Source organism: Phytophthora infestans, genomic scaffold (assembly GCF_000142945.1).
Source record: "Phytophthora infestans T30-4 supercont1.102 genomic scaffold, whole genome shotgun sequence".
NCBI classification, from domain to species: domain Eukaryota; phylum Oomycota; class Peronosporomycetes; order Peronosporales; family Peronosporaceae; genus Phytophthora; species Phytophthora infestans.
The window spans coordinates 150,964-172,235 of NW_003303657.1; the positions used below are offsets into that span (position 1 = coordinate 150,964).

Below are 21,272 nucleotides of genomic sequence, written 5' to 3' on the forward strand. Positions count from 1 at the left end.
CGGACAATGAGGAACAATTTCATCTTTGAAATTACATTCCGGATAATCCGTAATGGTCGTATTAGAAGAGTTAACTAAAGAGGGGACCTGTGAACTGCCGTTCACTGAGAGTTTGTATACTCTCGGAAGATAACTTCCTCTAGCGCAAGGTGCTGTGTGACCCCGTCACGACGACATTTGTAGTTCAAATGCTACCTGTGTCATCGCCCTCGCGGTTAAGTACGCCCATTTAAACATTTAAATGCTACACGAATAATTTACAGAAACAAATACCTGTGTGAGCGGCATGTAAATGCGGGCGATTGGTTTTCTCAGGTGTGCCCCATGAAGATCTCTCGGCGCGAACACGTGGTCAGTCGGTAAATAAGGGCATATTAAAAATATTGGCGTGGGAGGGAAGAACTAGCTCAGCTCGATCGACATTTTAGTAACGTTTACGGGACACTAGCATATTTGTAGGCACGCACATGTTCTTGATGAAGATCGCTTGGCGCGAGCACAGAGATAGTCGTAAAATATACAAGAAAAATATTGGTGTGAGAAAAATGAACCAGCCCAACTCCGTCGGCATCTTTTCTACATTTATGAGATATCGAGAAACTAACATGCATGGTGGCAATGGACCATCTGTACCTGTGTTTGATTAATATAATATACAAATGTTACATGTGTCTAGGGCCACAGCTCTTCGACTACGAATATCAATTCCGGCAGTGCATGTATGCTCTATTTTCTGTTGCAGATGCTGATCTTTAGCTATGTCAATCTAGATTTTGGTGACCTGCGGGGGGCATGCGGTTTTGTTTCTGCTTCGACCGCGGTGAGTTCTTCCTCCAGCGTAAGCGGCGAAACCGGAGCTGGCGTAGCAGTATTCGTTGCTGAAGTCTCAAGCAGAGAGCCACCTGCAATTACTGCTGCTACTTCGTCTTCCCTTGGGGATGGCACAACTCTCGCCGTTGGGCTTCCATGTTGGGCCATCATTTTGCGTCTCAGGGGCGAGATCGCCAAAGTTTCCGTCACTTCTTGGTCTGCTGATTGCCCCTGTCCGGAAAACACTGACCCATCAGGACGACCTCGGGGCGGTGACAGCTGAGGTTTCACCTGGGCCCGAACTGTTGAGGACACTGCCACTGACTGGGATCGGGTTGGTCGTGATACTGCTGGCAGTTCTCGTCGCGCGAGCACTCTCTCGCGCATCCGAGCGACTGTCATAGCTTCATCTGTCGACTGTACAGTCCCTGGTAGTGCACTGGTTGTTGGGCCCGCTCTTGCAGGAACCCCCCGTATAGGCTGCTTCGATTCGTCTTCGCTACCGATCACAGTTGAGATCGGGGGTGGCTTTGTCGTCTTCTTGTTGGGACTGGGGGGTCCTCGAATCGATTTCTTGTTGAGCTTTGGCACGGCGACACTCGGTGGAGCGAACGCGCTCATGGACCGCTGTACTGAATGCTGAGCACGCTGGAGAGCGCATTCATGGGCCAGGTGCGTCTCCATGTCGGCTGCATGTCGCCCAACGCCGCACTGGGTGCACGTGGCCATGCGATAAGTGCATTCGTGCCTTTCGTGGGCCTCGCGAAGTGCTGCTCGCATCCGCGCGTTGCATCCGGGAAGTCGACACGCTACAAGCAGTGGCTGCGGATGAGTAGGAGCTGAATTAACTGCCGTGCAGCTGTGGGCAGCCCCTTTCATCACGAGTTTACCGCAGACACAGAGACTCAGTTTTCTCTTTCTCCGTTGCGCACAGCTCGTTAAATGCTCCTCCATGTTCACTGCAGGCCGCTCCGTCGAACATCGCGGACACGTGACAAGCCGGAAGCTACAGTCGCGTTTGTGACTCTCTCGCAGTGCTTCAGCCATGCGCGCAGCACAGCCCGACAGTCTACAGACCACCAGAATGGGTGGGGAAGATGCTCTCCGTACCGTCTCGTCACTTGCTGCTTCTCTTCGACTACATTCTGTCGTCTGATGTGTCTCCATCGAATCTCTCCTTACCATCTTACCACGCGCACACAGCGTTAGTTGAGACTGTCGACGGAGCGTACACTCGCTAGATGCATACGTATCCATCTCTCGGACGGATACCTCGACGCCGCAGAAGTTGCACATCATGAGTCGAAACGTACAGTCATGTTTCTCGTGGTCTTCACGTCGAGACGCGCGCATATTCGCTGCACAACCAGGTAGTCTGCACGGTACGACTGGGTCTCCATCAGCTGGAACGGCACTAGGCGACAGCAAGCTGTTGTCAGCGTCCGCAGCGATGCATTCGTGCGTGCGATGCGCCTCCAGTGACGGAGTAAGCACCATCTTACCGCACTCACACATGATAAGTCTGCAGTGGCTGCGCTCATGTGCGTCGCGTCCTCGCGCCTGCATAAATCTCCCACAACCAGCACGACACGTTATGATCCGAAGCGAACAGCGCATCGTCTCATGCTCCGTCCGCTGCGTCTCCAAAAGTGTCATGCCACACACGCACTTGCGTGTAAGAGTTCCAGACGCCACCTCTGACAGCACTGCTGTGCGCTCAATCGATGGTTCAGCTTTGACCACTTCACTAGACCGCAGCATCTGTACTGGCGGGCCGCTCTTGACTGTTAGCTTCGGAACGTCACGTGGAGATTTATTAAACACACTGTCGCGTACACTGATTCGTGTGATGTCTGTGAACGCGTCCTTCTTCGGCTCCGTTTCTCCATCGCTGTCGTTCGCGTCCACTCGTCGAAGCTCCACCACTTGATCTGCTTGAGGAATATCTTCCACCACACTGTTCTCCTCCTCGGCCGTACTCACCGGCACGAGTTTCGTCGAGTTCGCTTTGGAAAGTCTGCGTTGAGTCCGTCGTTCCCGCCTATCGGCGCGATGCTTCGCCACATACCCAGTCATGTTACCTGCACCTGCCGCGACTACTGTAGCTCCCAAAGACATTGGTTCCGAGCTGAGGGCACTGAAGAAGCCAGAGTTGGCCAAGATTCCAGTAGCGATGATAGGCATGAGGCCCATACAGAAAAAGACCTTGAGCGGGTCCGAGATTACATACGTAAGTGCCAAGCCCGACAGCAGAGACGTCACCCAAAGCTGCGCTTCCACCTGGCCGATAGTGAAGGCGAACATGAGCACGAAGTAGATGCACCAGGCACTCCAGACGGCGCAGATCGTGTACGACAAGTACACGACCCACTCTGGCAGCAAAGGCTTGGACTGTTGCGCTGGCTGGCGTCTCAAAAAGGCGTTGTACAGCAGTCTGGACGTGCGTCGGATCTTCTTGAGCTGTTCCTTCTCAGTCAGATACGCCTGCCGCTCGTGAAGCGGCAATGCCGCTATCTTGCGCTCCTCTCGAGCCTCCATGTACAGGCGTAGACGCCTCTTAAGCCGCGCGACGCCGCGTAATCCTTCAAGCACCTTATCTTGCTCGTGCTTGCGCGCGCGCTTGAGTCGACGCTGCTCCGTTGCAGCTGCGCGTTTCGCCTTTTTAATGGCCTTGCGCTTCTCAGCAAGTTGCGCTTGATTGGCCCTGAGAACGGCCTTCGTGTCCTTCTTGATGGTCACTTTGATACGACGCCTATCCTCTCGAGCAGATGCCTCAGCCTTCAGGACGTTTGGGGGCCGACGGGAGACACAACGCCCGCTCTGTCGCGTCTTAAGGAGGACATCGTTGACGTTTGGTCCATTGAGCTCGTGCGCCATGGCTTCAGACATGCGACGGTCAAACTCGTTGCCAATAGCGTTGCGTAGTTTCTTCAGCTGCGTCTCTGTCCGTTCCAGTTCTGCCTGCGCCTTGGCGACGACTATGCGCGCGTTCGTCTGCTGCGCTTCACAGGACTCGTTGCACTTGACCAGCCACGCTTGCAACGCCAGCACCGCTTTCGCTTCTTCGTCCTCATCGCTCGTTTGAGGGCGTGCGTTCTCGTCTCTATCATCAGTGGCGTCGTCTTCTTCCTCCTCTTCTTCTTCGAGAACGTCAAGCCGCTCACAGATGTCAGCGATTGACGCAGACGTCGTCGCGGAAACCAGAAGCGGGTCGAACTTGAGCATACTGTTGATCAGCGCTTCGCCGCCTTGGCGCTTCAGCATGGCACACAATTGGCCCATTGCCAGCGCCTTGCGTGCTGTCGCGTCTATCTCTAGGTCCTCTTCCTCAGCCTCGTCGATTCGCTTCATATCCAGCTGAACGGGCGCTGCAGGCGGCATCATTCCAGCACTTTTGTCCGTCACAGAAGCGGCCGATGGTCCTTCGGCTGAGCTCCGTCGAAACGGGATGGCGCTCAGAAGTCGACTGTGTCTGTGGGTGTCCTCTCTGTGCGGCTGAAGTTTCTGCTCCCGTAGATGCGACTTGATCTGCACCAATACGCCAGCAAGTGGGTCATCACTGGCGTCTCCTTCGTGATGAGTTGGCGGCTTCACATCGGCTTCTCGGTTATACAGCGCCAGGAAAACACCACGACACACTTGGCCACTTCTCGACTCCAAGCGGTCTCGTTTATCGCCGCCTTCTCGCTGCTTCAGCTTGTCGTGTACCAGTGATAAAGCGCTCATGTTGACGCCACGCGCAAGGGCTGCTAAGTCCATGGAGAGCTGTTCAGCGGGCGAGTATTCCTTAGTGCGTCCGTAGGCATCTGTCTCCACCTCCACGATATTCCCGATGTCGTCTTCTACCTGGAAGCGGATGAGGTACGTCTGCATCCGTCCAGCCTTCTTAAACATCATCATGAGCACAAAACCCACTGGAAGCAGACACACTGTCGTGATTACGGCACACACGACGGACGATCCGACACTCTTGGGTCCTTTCTTGAGCTTGTACAGCAGCGCGTTGACAAACATGTGACTGGCCACAAGCGTGAAGACAACCGTCAGTCGCTGCGCGCGAGAGAAGCTCTCGTTGTACTTGAACACGATGGACAGCAGCTTGTGGTGTTGCTTCAGTCCTCGTCCAAAGCCTACGACCACAGCACGCAGCTTGGAGCGCCAGTCCTTGGCCTGCAAATACTCTGGTTCCTGGAACAGAGACCGCAGCTTGAGCTTATCCGGCGGTGCAGAGCCTCTCTTCATCTGCCGTGCGCCCGCATAGCTTTACGACGGTCCCGGTAGTCCCAGCGATTCACGTAGAAGACTGCGATAACGTAGAGCAGGAAGAATCCCGTCATAGTCAGGATAAGTAGCAAGTTCTCCTCCACATCTTCGATTGTCACCTGGTGGGTTACCACGTTCATGAAATGCTCCGTCACAAGACTCATCGACTGCGTAACTTGAGACGAGAAATCAGTCAGATGCGTGCACTCGCAGATCGTGTACAGGCCGTCGTCTGTGGTGCCCACAGCTCGACAGCCGTCGGACGACCATGTCCCGGCCGTTGAGTCCCAATACGTACACGACGGCCGACGTACAGGACACGTAGCTTCACCGGCGTAGCTTGAACCGTTGCACTGCACGGTCATGGGCTCCTCGATGTCCGTACAGTTGAAGTACTTAACATCAATTGTACCTTCCAAGCAGTAGAACGTGTAGCGTTGAGCACCGGTTACGGTGCTGTTACTGTCCCTCCCACTGGACGACGTTCTGGTGTCCCCACTGGTGTTGAATACTGGCAACGTGATCGGCACGAGATTCCTCATGAGCAAGCGGAAAGGCGTCTGCAGGCCGTGAACCGCGACCTCGTGGCCGTTGCTACTCACTTTAACGGTCATGACGCGCGAGTTCATCGACGTGTTATCGAACGCGTACGGGTTCTTGGCGAAAACGTTGGACAGGAAGTCCACGGTCGGGTCGTCTTGGTCTGTTCCTTCATCTCCCGAACTGCTCGCACTGCCGTTCGTCCAGCTCTTCAGATACGTCGCGAAATCAGTCGGGAACGTCGTGGACGCGGGTGTGTAGTTGGCTGCGATCTGAGCAGCGTTGAGAGGGAGCTGCACTGTTCTTCCTTTGGAGAATTGAGACGCCGTGTCCCGAGCTCCCACAAGACGGAGGTTCTTGGTCACTAGCGTGATCGGGTCTTCGCCGGCTACTGCAGATGCCAGCATAGCCGTCTGCAGCTTCCCGATAGTGCTAGTAACGTGTGTGACGTGGGCCTTTTCAGCCGCAAACTCGTCCGACGTGTTGATGCTGCCGTTCGAAGTCGATGCACTTCCGATGCTTCCGTCCGTTGTCGCCGAGCCGGCTCCTACGAAGGACCCATCGTCAGTATCGCCGACCGCAACGTCCGTATCACCGCTGGAATCACCACTTGACTCAGCCAATCGTCGACTCTTCGAAGGATTCTTCGTCGTTGCCGTTGGCGTCGGTGTAGAGATTTTGGTAGTCGCAGTAGGTGTCGGCGTTGGGCGCTTCGCAGTGGCTGTCGGGGTCGGCGTTGGACTCTTCGTTATAGCTGTCGGCGTTGTCGCCGCTGGAGTCGTCGCTTTCTTGCCGGAATTGTCGACCTCTAGAAGGTTGGAGATGGTGTTCCCTACTGCTGCCGTAGCTGCAGGAGTGAGCACGGGCGCTGCCAAGATGTTGTCCACAACATTCAGTACCAGCTTCTGCGACTTTGAGTCGAGGATCGTGGCGCTCTTAGTCAGTGTAACCACACTGGCCGCCTGTTGTTCCAACGCCCCTATATCCGTAACATCCACCGACGCCGACGCCTTCGTCATCGCACCGAGAAGCGTCCCCAATGCCGCACTCTTCGTTGCCATCGCTGCTTCATCCAGTGCACAGTTGTCGCCGTAGTACCCACTAGCACACACACACGTCACAATGCAGTCTACGTTCGATGCCAAGCATCCGGAAGGCTCACGCACACAACTTCCCTTCCCTGCACACTCGACGTAGCTCGACGTCGGACAGCTCTTCAGTGTAGTAGCAGGAGTGGATACATTGCCAGTCGTTGCGTTCGCTGTCTCCTCCTTCCCATTCACCATGTCTGCAAGCGCATTGATCGTGTTTAGCACCTTCCCTGGATCTCCAGTCAGCGCTTCGGCCATCACGGCGTGCGTCTTGTTGGCCAGATACGCCGCCTGGTCCGCTGCAGCCACCAGCATCGGCTTAACTTGAATCTCTTTCGTCACTCGCGTCGTCGCCCCTAGCGCGTCTTGGACGTACACTACCAGCGTGACCGTGTTGTTGTCTCCTCCACCCATCCCAAGCTGCGATAGAAAGAGTGCATCTGGTGTGGACGCTCCCAGAGCGATCTCATTATCTCCAGAATACGTTGCACCTTTGATGTACTTGAACGTGTACTTCAGCGGCAAGTCCTCGTCGACCCAGTCGCTTGCAAGTACAGAGAACTTGTCTTCCAGAGCGACGGCGTTACAGTTAGCGAGCCGCTACTAGGAGGCGAGTTCGCTGTGACTGTAATCGTCGCTGACCCAGTCTGACCAGAGGAATCCGTCGCGCTAAGTTGGAACTTGTACGACACTCCAGGTGTGAGTTTCCCCTCGCTCAGAAGCATCATCAGACGTCCTCGAGGGACGGCGAAGATGGAGCTCATCGTCGAGTCCGAAGCCCCTACGAGCGTCCACTCCGTCTTGGATATTGGCAGCTTAGACACCGCCTTTCCCTTGAAAACCACTCGATCGTTTGCGTTTACCTTCGCGGAGCCTAAAGCTTCGATCGACACCTTAGGCGGTGATCCAGGCTTCACGGTTATAAACACACTAGTGCTGCTTGACCGCGTGTCTTTGGATACAGTTAGAGCGAACTTGTACGCCATATTCGGGTTCACCGTATTCGCAGCCACTGTGATCTTCGCCTCTGTGTCGAGCATTAAGGCCTCTCCAGTAACAGCTAAGCACGCCACGTCGTACACTTGGGTCGTTCCGTTTAGATCCCGGCACGTCCACGAGTACTGCATCGATACAGAGTTATGCACGTCGTCTAGGTCCACGGACGACGACGCATCCAGCACCAGATCGTGCTCCACGCCTATCGACCGATTCCCAGCCGCTATCAGCGCCGTCAAGTCTGTGCGCGCTACGCCAATCTGCACGTCTGCACTGTTGCTTACCTTCGGGTTGGACGTCATGGCCACTACAAGCCGGAACACCCTACAGTCAGTGTTCTGGCTGGTAGTTTGAGGATACGCGGGTTCGGACTGGTCGATTTGAGCTGCGTCGGGGTCAGATCTCCCGATACTTGGAGCCAGGAGCACGTCATGTCCACACCAGTGGATGCTGACGCATCCGTATCCGTAGACACTGGCCCAGAACACGATGGGTAGCTAGCAGAAGCTGTAATCGCCAGTTCGTTAGCGCGATAAGCTCCCTGTAGATTTCCGCCCTTAATGGACACAGACGGCAGAGCCATGCCCGATTTCTTGACGAGGACCTCGTTCGAGTTGCCTGTTTTCCCGAAAAGGTTCTTGGCGAGAAGAATAAACGAGTACGTGCCGTCTGCTTCCAGTACAGACGCAGCGAGTTTGATCGTGGCGTTGTTTGTGGTCGTAGCCGACGTTAGCAGAGCTGCGACAGCATCTAGAGAGGCGGAAGTCACGTTTGTCGTGTTGACCAGCATCCATGTGTACGTCATGGGTCGGCCGCCTGATCCGGACGAACTGGAGCCATCCAACACGAGATCGTCGCACATACCAAGAGAGGAGGCACCACTCACTAGCACCTGTGGGTGTGGAGGTTTATCCGGCGAGCTGATCGTCACAGTTGTCGCAGGAGTTGCCAGCTCTGCTGAAGCTGTAGACTTTAACAGACTGCCCCGTAATGTTAAGGTACTGCCCGGTACAACTCTAACTCCTTGTCCGAATACGAATCGAATAGACGTCGACCCTGTCAGCCACGTACACGTTGGAGATACGCCATAGTAGTTCGTTGAATCCGTCGCTGAAGGGAGGTCGAACAGTACGCTGCAGGCGAAGCTGTCGGACGTGTACACTGTACAATAAACCGCTCGGTCAAACGTGATTGTGAGGCCTGCAGCTGTGTCCAGGAACTTGACGTCGAGGAGCTTCGGAGGTGGCGTCGTGTCCTTCGTTTCGACGATCTTGACGCTCAAAGTGGCGATTGTCTTGGCTGCGTACAGCGGATCATTGCTCGACACCACTGACGATATCGTCGCCGTTCTATCGCCGTCGACTGCGAAATTGTCGTCTGCTGCCACTGTAATTGCTTTCGATACGTTCCAGGTCGAAGGCGTGAAGGTTACACTAGTCGGAGATACAGCAAGGAGCGCAAGAGAAGTGCTGTATGCCACAGACACATCCGCGGTAGGCTGCGCTTGCAGTACGATGTTGAACGTGTCCGTAAACACCTGTCCCTCAGCGACGACCAGCGTCGGAGCGGTAGGTTTTGAGCTTCCTTGGTAGACAGCGAAGCTGGAGATGTCGTCGTTTAGAACGTCCACAGTTACAGCTGGTATCATATAACCCGAGTAGACTGCATCAGTGGACGTTGTCGCTCCAGTGATCGTAGCAACTGCTTTTGCGTCTTCTAAGAAGTTGTCCACTGCTTGGATCTGAATAGTCTTGGCGATATTCCAGTCCGCAGCAGTAAGCGTAGCTGTCGTGGGTACTATGACTGCCTTAGCGCTTAGAGTACTGATTAGCGTTACAGTTACGGGACTTACTGGCGCACTGAGCAATGTAAGCGACAGCGTTCCCGTTGCACCTTCCGTAAGACTGAAACTCGTCGCGAATAGCTGAATCGCTCCAAATGTCACCGTAACAACTTGTGACGTACGCTGCGTCGTACTGGAAGCGCTAATTGATGCCACGGCCACGATCTCGAAGCTTACCGAGCTCACCCATTTGGTAGTGCTTACGGTAAGCGTCGGCTGCTGTAGTGCACTGGTGGACGGGAGTCTATACACCGCAGAAGTCGATACATCTGCTAGAGTTAATGGCAGCACTTGAGACTGCCACTTGACTTCGATAGCGTCACTTGATCGGGGGAGTAAATACACGTTCAACAACGTCGCATTTAACTTGCATTCGATTGGAATACCCACCGACACAAGACCAATCCGAGCGGGTCGAGTTAACTGTCCCTGAGTGTTCTCCACCACAAGCGTCGGGGCATCCGCCACAGGGTATACCGTAAACGTCACAAAGGCGGTTGTAGTGACCTCGTTGCCGTTAGTTGACTCCCGGGATACGGCGTTGATTTGAAGCTGCGTGGAGCCGAACCACGTGCCAATCGTAGTGAGTCGAAGCGTTAGAGTAGGTAGATGCACCAAAGGCAGCACGAATGTACTGACTGCACTGCTCTTCACGAACGGTTCACCTCCGATCACTTCCACAGTCTTGAGAGCGCTTCTACTAGGATCGACCACCACGAGACGAAGAGTCTCGGAATTGTCGTCATCCGTCAGACCCACTGAGGTGATCGTCAGCTCTGCAGCGACGTTCTGGTTCACATGAAGCTCAGACGTGCCGATTCGAAGCACTGGCGCGTCCGCGACGGCTACGACTGCCACAGTTACATTCGTCGAGACTCGAGTACGCTCACCTGTCGATAGCTCGATACTGGCAACAGCAAGTTGAATCGTGAAATTCCCGTCGAAATTCCGGCGAGGGCGAAGAGAGACAACCCGATTAGCTACACTAGAGACTGCGGCGCTGCGAGGAATGAGCACCACCGTGTCGGCCACTGTTGAAGTTGTCACTGCCACTCCATCCACTTGAATCGTATCGAGATAGTGCGGATCAAAGCTCATCTCCACTTCAATCACCTCAGATCCGTCTCGATCGGGTGTAGAAGCCTCAAGGATCGAAAACGCAGCAGCTGTGTCCTCCAGCGTCGTCACTGCAGTAGTGTTTAGCACCAACAGCGGCGTATTCGGTACAGGTGCCACCGTCACTCGGCATCTGGCAATTGTAGTGACAGTCGACAGCGACCCGAAGAAGCTGTCGTTAGCTGAGACTCTCGATGTGACCCTTATCGTCATGTCGAACGTCTGTGCTGTATATCTGCGGGGTGTGATTGTCACAACTCGGTCAAGTAGACACGCTGGTTCAACATCACCTAAACAAGCCGGACTCTTGTTCCCGTAGAGTTCGTAGCGTGAATCTCTAAATTGCACCGTCGCTCCCCACTGCGAGTCGGTATCTCCATTTAGCTGCGTGGATCCGATCACCACAGCGTCAACGGCGTTCTCCATGATAAACGCTTGTACGCTCACTAGGTCAGTCAATTCACTCATCAAGCCAAAGTCTGCCAGACGGAACGTGACGTTCTGGTTGTCCTCAACTCGGAACACACGAATGGTTTCCCCAAAGCCCAGCATTCCTCGATCAGCTTCTCCTATCAGCTGCGCCTTGCTGTTAGAACCATTGGCCACTGTAGTCTGTCGGAGGACGTCGGTGGTGATTAACACCACAGTCGTTAAGAGCATTCCCGTGTACAGAGTATTCGTTTCGACGATGAAGCGTATGTGTGTCTCGCCCACGATACTACTAGAAGAGTTTGTTCCATACGCGCGAGCTCCACGTACGGCAGCTTTACTCACCGTCACAGTCCGGTTTACCGATACAGAGTCCGTAAAACTAAAAGGTGCGACTACCAGCTGAGTCGCCATCCCTCCCGTCGAACTTCCCCATGCATCAGATGGGAGAACGGCGTTAAAAGTCACAGAAATGGGCTTTCCAGACACTGAAACATCCGAAGATGTGGCAAGACTGTACGACGGAGAGACTGGTCGCGGATGGATTATCACGGGTAAATCTATGATGACAATACCGTCTCCGGTGCCTTGGTATGCAGTTCGATTAGGTGTCGAGACGACGTCAAAAGCCACGGTCGTCACGATAGCGAAGAGCTTTACAGAACCGTACCAATACTGCGGCGGTCGGACGCTAACCACATCGCGTAAAGTGTAGGGAACCACGTAGACATTCACTGCTCCCAGCGTAACAGGCGTCAACCGCATAAACCCAGCGTAAACATCAGCGACTTGGGTCCGGTTCTCCACGTAAAGCAAAAGATTCTCGCGCGTGACGTCTTCCTGTTGTATATCTAGTCTCTGGAACGGTAAGTGGATGAATTCGTTCCAAGACCCACGAGATACGGCACTGACACGAACAACGGGGTCTACTGAAGTCACTAGCACTGTAGCAACGACGGTTTTAAACTTGATTTCCCCAGTCGCCAACTCGGTCGTCTTCACCGTTACGTTCACTATAAAGAACCCCACGAATTCAGCACGCGGTACGACTGTAAACGTCTGATCCCCATGGAAAACGTCCTGTGTTGGTAGTCGAGGAAGCGTGACGAGGTCGGAATCTGTGAGCCAGTTCTCCGACGCATTTGTGCCATAAAGACTCAATACCGCCGAGCGATTGACTGATACTTCGGCTGCCAAAACCTCCGAGCCATCCGTGTCGATGGTAGACGCAATCACCTGAACCGGAACCGCCACCGACGGCTTCGTTACTGCTGATACTGGACTCAACTCCACATTGGCCACATGACAGATCGGACTGATGGCTACAGTGATGTCAATAGACGACGCGTGTGCAACAGCAACATCCGAAGCCACAGTCGACGCTAGATAAATCTTCTCAAGCGATACACTCGCGATGCTCAAGCGTAACTCTCCACTGTACCCCGTAGCTAGTCCTATCTCCACACTGCCGTGCATCTCCACGCGACCAGATCCTGCAGCCACAACACGCTGTGTCGGACTGCTATATACCATTGTAGGCACCACACCGTCCGCTTTCGCTGAGAACGGCATTACCGTATCTTCCGATCGCCACGTTACTGACGTCACGAATTGCTCGTACTCGCCGGGATTCACGACCAAGAACAACGCCTCCGACCCGTCCACATCCACCAGCGAAGCCGTCACCGAATCGCACACAGCGACGCCATCTTCCACCGCTGTGAAGTTAGTCGACGTGATCGATACCAGTGGAGCCGTCGCCTCGGCAACGACAGTCACGCTCAACTGTGTCTCGTACGTATCTTCCGAGACGAACCCACCGCTGCGGTCAATGGCGTGCGACGCGAAGCTGCAGTCGATAGACCCAGAATAATACGAAGGTGGACTCAGTTGTACCTTCAGATCGATGCTTTTCTCGCCTCCGTAGACGCCGACTGACAGTAGCTCAAAAGTGGTTGTCGTAGCTGCATCTTGGATAGAAGAATTGCTTAAAATGCCGTCAACAAGCACTTTCTTCCATGCTGTAGGCGTGCACCGGAGACGGAGATCCATGCGCTCAGACCCATCAATATCCGTCAAAGTCCAATTGCTCAGCGTAACAAAAGCTTCGCCATTCTCAGTAATCGATAGAACGGCCGGAGTCACGTCGAGTCTCGGTGCCTCCGCCACTGGATAAATAACCAGGTCGATCGACTGGGACGTCACGGCCAACGACTTCCGTTGAGACGAGGGTATACACTCGAATACACCCGAACTACTAGAGACACGCTGGTAGCAGTCAGATATGAAGAAGTCTTGGGCCACGTCCACTGTCGAAGTCACCACCATGACATCCACGCTGATATTTCCAGAGATCTTCGTGATCGGTTTGAGGGACAACTCAGTGGTTAGAACGTCCCCTACACCGACACCCAAGGTTGTTGAGAAAGATGATAGCAAGGAACCAGAGATGCCAGCAGCTCCCGTAGACCAGCGCGGGCTAGTGCTAGTACTAGCCACTTGAGAAATATAACTGGACGGGTACATAACTTGAATTCGAAACAGCACATCTGCTTTCGTCGGCACCACCGAAATGGCTCCAGTAAACACGCCATCCTCGTTGGTCGACGAGTTCGTCATCATAATAGACAGCGTCGGCTTCTCTGCGACCATCAGGAACTCCAATGCCACCTGAATTGACGTACAATTTTAACTGCTGAACGCATACACAGACGCGCGGAGGAACGCGTTCACGTGCGTCGAATGACTCGGCCCAGCAATGATGTGCATAACCTTCGATTCCACAGAAACCGGCACCACAGCGTACAACGTGTCGTCCAGCGTCTCACTGCCGCTTGCCAGCGCTGTCGTCCCATTGACTGACACGGACAAGTTGCAATTCTGCGGTAGTAACACCTCTAGAGAAACGTCCACATCTGGAGCCGTAGCATCCAACTCCGCCACCGACAGCTCAGAGATCGTCAACACACCCAACTCGTCCTCGTACACTCTTGAGCTCGCGTTCACCACGTTAAACCGAGGCGCTTGAGCGTGGTTCCACTGTGTAGGCAGAACGGTCTCCACTATCGATGTCGATAGGACCGTCAGCCACGCGAGCGTCGTGCTATCTACGACATCGATCGCCGTCTCACTGATTACTAGCTCGGATGGGATCAAGCTGCTCGTCAATGTCACGGACTGCATCGTCACAGGCAAGGCACCCACATAGTCTCGAGGAGGCATTACACTTAGCGTGTTATTCATGCTTTCGCTCTCCTCGTCGAGTACAAACACGGAGTTTGTGGTCCATGCAGTGCTGTCTGCTGAAGGAAGTCCGTACCCGCAAAGCGAAGGTTCTTGTGCCCGCACTGTAGCGTCTGCATGTTCGGCTACACTAACGATCAAGGACCGAATTTCTGAGGCAGACTTGTACTGTGTGTTTGCCACAACACCGTCGTGTAACGCCACATCCAGCTCGCGGTTGTACCCCACGTGGATCGGAGCTGACCCGTTCGGTGTCGTTGTAAGAATACGACTACTTGCTGTAGGAACCACCGATATCCGCAGTCTTCCCGTAAGCATATACACTTGGTTCAACGTCGATGAGTATACGTCTACAGACAGTGAGATAGTCACTTCGCCATAGTAGCCTTGCCCTGGAATCACACTCAAGTTCTCTAATGTGTTGAGCTCGAACTTCTCGTACTCCGCAAATGTCAACGAGGTCAAGCCTCCGCCTAACGGAGCACTTGTCAGTGCTTTCTCGTCGTCTACAAACACCGCCTGGATTTGATCAGCATCCCACGCGAGTCGGCATGAACCGTACGCTAGCTCTCCAGCTTCGTTGACTCCGACGTTCGTTAATAGCTTTCTACTGACTGAAGAGAAAGACACGGCCGTGTCTTCTACACCTTTGCCAGGCCAAGATGGTGCTACTCCACTTCAAACCGGATTTTTTTAAAAAAATGAAAACAAAAATTTGATTACGAAAAAGTAGCACTAAAAAGGAAATTCAAAGTGGCGAAAACGCAGAGCAAAGTGGTCCCCTCAGGCTGAGCTGCAGCTAGGTGCCGTACTGCATGTCTTCCATGCGCTCCGCGGCAGCAACGGAATGCTGGCAATGCAGTGTCAACCTGTTAGCAAGGTGCGTGTCGATATATTCCGATGCGGCGTCTCGCCGCGCGTTCCAGTTTCTCCATCCGAGCAGCCGCAACCGTCCCGCGAGGATGCTCCACAACCAGCCCTTTACGGGGCAAAGCAAGGTCGGCCTTGATCGTGGCCTTAAAAGCACTAATACACCCTGTAGCACCAGTTCAAAAGTCGGTTAGTATGCCATTTAAAAAAATATTGTAATACAGTATACTGCGTACCTTGAATGGGGTTACATATTGAAGAGTACGGAGCCAGCCGTACAAGTACCAAGTCGGCTCGTTCAGCAACGTGTGCTTCCGTTTGCTTCCACAAATCGACGTGATGTGGTGGCGGGGATTCCGTTGTGGGCGGCCACAAGCGTCCAGTCACCGCCGACACGGAGGCAGTCGAGGACACGAGCTCTGGCAAATGCGAGGTGCGGGGCTCTGGGCATCTTGGGGTAGGTAGAGGCTTGGCTTGGTTGAGGGCCTTGGTAAAAGATTGATAAGAGAGAGCGAGGAATGACAATGAAGTGCTCGCGCACACGCTCAGGAGGGTTGATCCGCTTTGAACTGCGAATAAACCACTTTGAAGTACGGAGTGCGTTTACTCGACATATTTGTGAAAGTGACATAAACTCTAATGTAAAAATTGAGAATAATTTTTAAAAAGGTTTAGTTACTTCACCACTTTGAAGTGGAGTAGCACCATCTTGACCTGGCAAAGGTGTAGTCCTTCAAACCAAAAGTCCATCGGCTTGCCGTGGGCTCCACCACCCACCCCACCTCAGCCGCTATAACTGTTGAGGCCCGAGACGTATCCGACGCTTGTGAAATGTAAAGCTCACGGGACGTCGCCGTAATGGAGACATTGAACTTGCCTGAAACCATGCCATTCGTCGCCACGAGCATGACCTCGGCGTCCACGATACCGTCCGTAAATGTCTGCACAGGTAGCGCGTACAGAGCACGCGGTGAACTCTCGTTCGGCGTCTCTGGTGATGCCGTCCCGCTGTCGTTTTTACTAGGCCCAAGCTCAGCAAATGGTTTCGGCTTGACTAACTGTCCGTTGAAAAACACAGCCACCGTATCCAGCTCCACTGCAGCCGCCAGCTCGACGGACAGCTCCTCCGAGCCATCCAAGTCCCGTAGCGAAATGGAGCCAATTGACAGCACAATCGCCGTGCCCACGCGTGACACAGGTTGCACAAGTGTGACATCCAATAGAGGCGAATTCGCTACAGGCGAGATGAAAACGTCTATCGAAACTGAGGGTGCCGCCGCGATGGCAGCATTGGTGAAGCTGGAAGAAGTGAGGTACACCTTTTCCACTGACGCACTCCACATACTGAAGCTCAGCTCTCCGCTGTACCCTGCTACCAGTTCGATCTCTACAGTGCCATACATCTCCACACTACCCGCTTCCGCGGCTACCATCCGCTGTGACGGACTACCGTACACCCAGGAAGGAACCACACCTTCTTCTTGCGTCGACAACATCACAGCCGCGGCATCCGAGCGCCACGTTGCCGACGTCACGTACGCTTCATACTCTCCCAGGTCCACCACTAAGAACAGTGTCTCCGACCCGTCCACATCTACCAGTGACGCCAAAACCGAATCGCACACAACGACGCCATCCTCCACCGCTGTCAAGTTTGTCGTCGCAATCGAGATGAGAGGCACCGTCGCCTCCGCTACAACTGTCACGCTCAACGGCGTCTCGTACGTGTCTTCCGCGACGAACCCACCGCTGCGGTCAATGGCGTGCACCACAAGTCGACAGTCGATGGGTCCAGAGAAATACGACGGTGGGGTCAACTCCACGCTTAGATTGGTGCTCCTTTCGGTCCCGTAGACGCCAATTGGCAGTAGCTCGAAGACCGTAGTTGAAGCAGCACCAGCATTGTCGTTTGTTGACGTACTATGTGCAGTGGCTTCGACCGCCACGCCGTCATCAGATACCCCTCTCCATGTACCGCGCTCACATCTTAGAGTGAGATACATCTCTTCAGACCCATCGACATCTCCAAGCGTCCAATTGCTCAGTGAGAAAGTCGCGACATCATTCTCCGTGATGGAAATCTCTGCTGGAGACACTGCAATTCTTGGGGCCTCTGCAACCGGATAAATCATCAGATCTATCGACTCGGATACAGTTGCTACAGACTTCCTTTGCTCGATCGGTAGGCACTTGTATACACCTTCGTTACTGAAAATATCTTGAAAGCACTTGGACTCGAACAGGTCCCAGTCCACATCCGTTGTGAGCGCTACCACGACAATGTCCACACTTAAATTTCCCGACATCTTCGCAACAGGTACCAGCCACAATGGGATCATTGTTGGTTCGTCTACGAGGCCTGTCTCAATCAACGATACGAAGTGACCAGTAGTTCCTTCCGAGCTTGTAGGCCAAGTCAGGCCACTTTTATTGCTGGTTCTGTTGACCATCCCAGCCTCTTCGTCCAGGCTAAAGCCCCCGCCGTCTGAGCGGTTGACTTCTATCCAGTTGCGATCTTCTACTTGGGCGATAAACTCGGACGGATAGTAAGCTTGAATGCGGTAAAGCAATTTCTCCTTCGTCGGCACCACCGAAATGGTTCCAGTAAAGACACCATCCTCGTGGGTCGACGTGTTCGTCATCATGATAGACAGCGTCGGCTTCTCTGCAACAGTCAGGAACTCCAATGCCACCGGAAGTGACGTACAATTCCAACTGCTGAACGCATACACAGACGCGCGGAGGAACGCGTTCACGTGCGTCGAATGACTCGGCTTAGCAATGATGTGCACAACCTTCGATTCCACAGAAACCGGCACCACAGCGTACAACGTGTCGTCCAGCGTCTCACTGCCGCTTGCCAGCGCTGCCGTCCCATTGACTGACACGGACAAGTTGCAATTCTGCGGTAGTAACACCTCTAGAGACACGTCGACATCTGGAGCCGTAGCATCCAACTCCGCCACCGACAACTCAGAGATCGTCAACACACCTAACTCGTCCTCGTACACTCTTGAACTCGCGTTCACCACGTTAAACCGAGGCGCTTGCGCGTGGTTCCACTGTGTTAGCAGAACGGTCTCCACTATCGACGTCGACAATAGTTACCCATGTGTGTTTCGAGTGACAAGCTTCGGTCATCGCCTCACCTACCACCAGCTCAGACGGCTCGTCAATGTCACAGACTGTATCGTCATAGGCAAGCTGCCCACAAAGTCTCGAGGAGACAAAATATTTAGCGTACTATTCATGCTCGCAGCTCCCTCGTCAAACACGAAGATGGCGTTCGGGGTCCAAAGACCCTTACTCACAGCAGGAGCCTCGTACCTCCAAAACGGCAGATCCGGCACGTTCAGCACAGCGTCCGCATTGTCAACACCTGCACGGAGCAACATGACCTCTCCGTCGGGGTGGTATAGTCCACTTTGCGCGATGACCTCACTAACCACCACATCCAGTTTGCGGTTGTACCCCACGTGGATCGGAGCTGACCCGTTCGGCGTCATTGTAAGAATACGACTACTTGCTGTAGGAACCACCGATATCCGCAGTCTTCCCGTAAGCATATACACTTGGTTCAACGTCGATGAGTATACGTCTACAGACAGTGAGATAGTCACTTCGCCATAGTAGCCTTGCCCTGAAAGCACACTCAAGTTCTCTGATGTGTTGAACTTAAACTTTGGATTCTCCGCAAACAACAAGCCACCGACCGAAACAGGCATCGACATACGCTCCTCGTCCACAAACACTGCCTGCACTCGATCTGTATCCCACGCGAGTCGGCATGGACCGTACACCAGCTTGTTAGTATCGCTCGACGGGGTTTCAGCCTGTAGCCTTCCTCGAATATTGCTTAGTGCAATAGACACGGGTGTGTCTTTCTGTCCTCTGAGCCAAAAGGCCAACGGCTTGGTGTAGTAGACAGTAGGCTCCGCCATCCACCCCACCTCAGCCGAAAAAAGCGATGAAGCCGATGATGCATTCGACGTGTTCGTAAAGTAAAGCTCACGGGACGTCGCCGTAAGAGAGACGCTGAATCGGCCAGTAAAGAGATTGTCCGCCGCTATGAGCATAACGTCGGCGTCCATGATACCGTCCGTAGAAGTCGGGATGGGCAGCGCGTATACAACGCGCGACAAAGCCGTCTTCTCCAATATCATCTCACCAGCGCTAGTGCTGGACTCGGTCTCGGGTGCTGGCAGCGGCTGAAGTAGCTGTCCGTTGAAAAAGACAGCGACAGCGTCCAAGTCCATCTCCGTTGCCAGCTCGACAGACAATTCTTCCGACCCATCCACGTCCCGTAGTGAGATGGCACCGATTGAGAGCACAATCGCAGTTCCTAAAGGTGCTGTCGATCGCACAGCGGTGGCGTTCACTACTGGAGCGGTGGCCACTGGCGCTATGAAGAGTTCGACTGTCACTACAACCGTGACGTTAGGAAGTGCGTCAAAGTGGCGACGGCTTGCAGACGTATCGCCTACTGGGATGTTTGCATCTTGAAGAACTGCCCTCAACGTTAATGTTGCGAAGCCCGAGAAATACGGGTTGGCAGGGACTAGCTGATATCCGTCCGACTTGTCTAGGTGCACGGTAAAATTTAATGGCGTAGATGAAGTGAAGAGCAGGGCGTCTCTCCTGTAGGCGGGGTCCACGAACACAGTTGCGATAAGTGCGTCCAGCACCTCCCCCGATATCGTCGCATTACGGCTTTCATCGGTCGTTAGCTCCATCGAAACAGGATCGACTTCCTTCGGTGCAGGCATCCAATACAGCAAAATTCTCATATCTACCTCCACCTTCATCATTGTGATAGGTTCCGTAAAAATATAGCCAAATGAGAGACCGACCACGCCGGAGAACGCATCGGCTGGAGTAATCAACACAGATTTACCGTCAGTGAGATCCTGTCGAGATATAACCCAGGTCTTACGTAACGAGGGTCCCCGATGAGTCAAATTGTGGCCGTCAACTGTGAGATTACTGATACCATTGCGGTGAGCGCTTCTCAATTTACCATTTACGATCCACGCTGAGCTGTTGCGCTCTTCGAGCATTGAAACAACCCCAACTGGGTCAGCGGGCAGGCTGATAGGAGTCTGATACTCTGCCTCAAACACCACAGCATCATGAAGTGCGTCCTGCAGAAGTAGTCTCGGGTCAACCACCACTTGAACAGTGTGTTCAGTTGACACCACCACCAGACTTCCAGTAGTAACCTCCACGAATGTAACATTCGCAAACAAAGTAACAGCAGGCACTTTGTTATCTTGTGGGGCTAGTACCACCTCCCTCTGCTTTGCCCAGCTCGAATTTGAAGAATGAACAGCGCTCGCTACATTCCACTCACACTCACCGCTTCTACGATGCATCATCACCCAACCGGACCACTCGGAAAGCTTCAGATCGATACTTCCAAATTCCAAATGAGCGTGAGTCTTCACCATCAAAGATTTTTCAACTGCCACACGAACCAAAGATCGTAGAGAAATGGAAACAGTCTTATTCTTCAGTACCATGGATCGTAACACGAACGGGCCGAAGACGAGAGCCGCATTGGCCGGGGGTTCGTCCACAGCATTCGCTTTCCAATAAACCCGTAGAGGACGCGATACCTCTACAGTCTCCATCGATGTCTCCTTGGAGTGGAAGGAAAACACAACAGCGCCACTGAAAATGGCTCCCAAAAGTTTGTGCAGGTATAACTCCAGTGTTCCGCCACTGTTGCCATAGACCCCGGTGTCCAGCAGCCTTTGAAGCGAAAAATCTTTATAAATCCATTCCACTACACGGCCATGGCCCCGAACCGTTTTCTTTAAAGGAACCCCAGACAGCGACGCACCTGTAACTGAAGTAGCTACGTTCACACCACGTAATACCACATCCACAGACCAGTACTCCGACCACACCGCAGAGCTGTCCAGCGACGTGCCCAACGCGCCCAAGTCCGCCATCGAAACCAACGCAGCCTCGTCCTCCCGACTCTCCACCACGATCGGCTGTAGCAGTGCAGTCGACACCAGAGGCCGAGGGTCCGGTATGCTCCGGACCAAGTGAGAGATCTCCACCAC

General features: G+C 53.7%; 3 protein-coding genes across 3 annotated transcripts; all 3 read right to left on the reverse strand.

Moving 5' to 3' along the window:
* Positions 1-756: 756 nt before the first annotated feature.
* Positions 757-9,348, reverse strand: PITG_19640 (uncharacterized protein; the record flags this gene model as incomplete). Its single annotated transcript, XM_002896155.1, has 7 exons — positions 757-5,052; positions 5,106-5,906; positions 5,958-6,157; positions 6,245-6,323; positions 6,420-7,304; positions 7,397-7,984; positions 8,029-9,348. 7 exons carry the CDS (start codon positions 9,346-9,348, stop codon positions 757-759), a joined length of 8,169 nt encoding a protein of 2,722 aa, XP_002896201.1.
* Positions 9,349-9,743: 395 nt separating this feature from the next.
* PITG_19641 (uncharacterized protein) lies at positions 9,744-14,271 on the reverse strand (the record flags this gene model as incomplete). The annotated part of the gene is made up of 6 exons (XM_002896156.1): positions 9,744-9,762; positions 9,842-11,271; positions 11,374-13,728; positions 13,790-13,834; positions 13,954-14,145; positions 14,203-14,271. 6 exons carry the CDS (start codon positions 14,269-14,271, stop codon positions 9,744-9,746), a joined length of 4,110 nt encoding a protein of 1,369 aa, XP_002896202.1.
* A 4,582-nt stretch (positions 14,272-18,853) lies between these two features.
* On the reverse strand, positions 18,854-20,009 carry PITG_19642 (uncharacterized protein; the record flags this gene model as incomplete). The annotated part of the gene is made up of 3 exons (XM_002896157.1): positions 18,854-18,881; positions 18,952-19,349; positions 19,437-20,009. 3 exons carry the CDS (start codon positions 20,007-20,009, stop codon positions 18,854-18,856), a joined length of 999 nt encoding a protein of 332 aa, XP_002896203.1.
* Between the last annotated feature and the right edge of the window lie 1,263 nt (positions 20,010-21,272).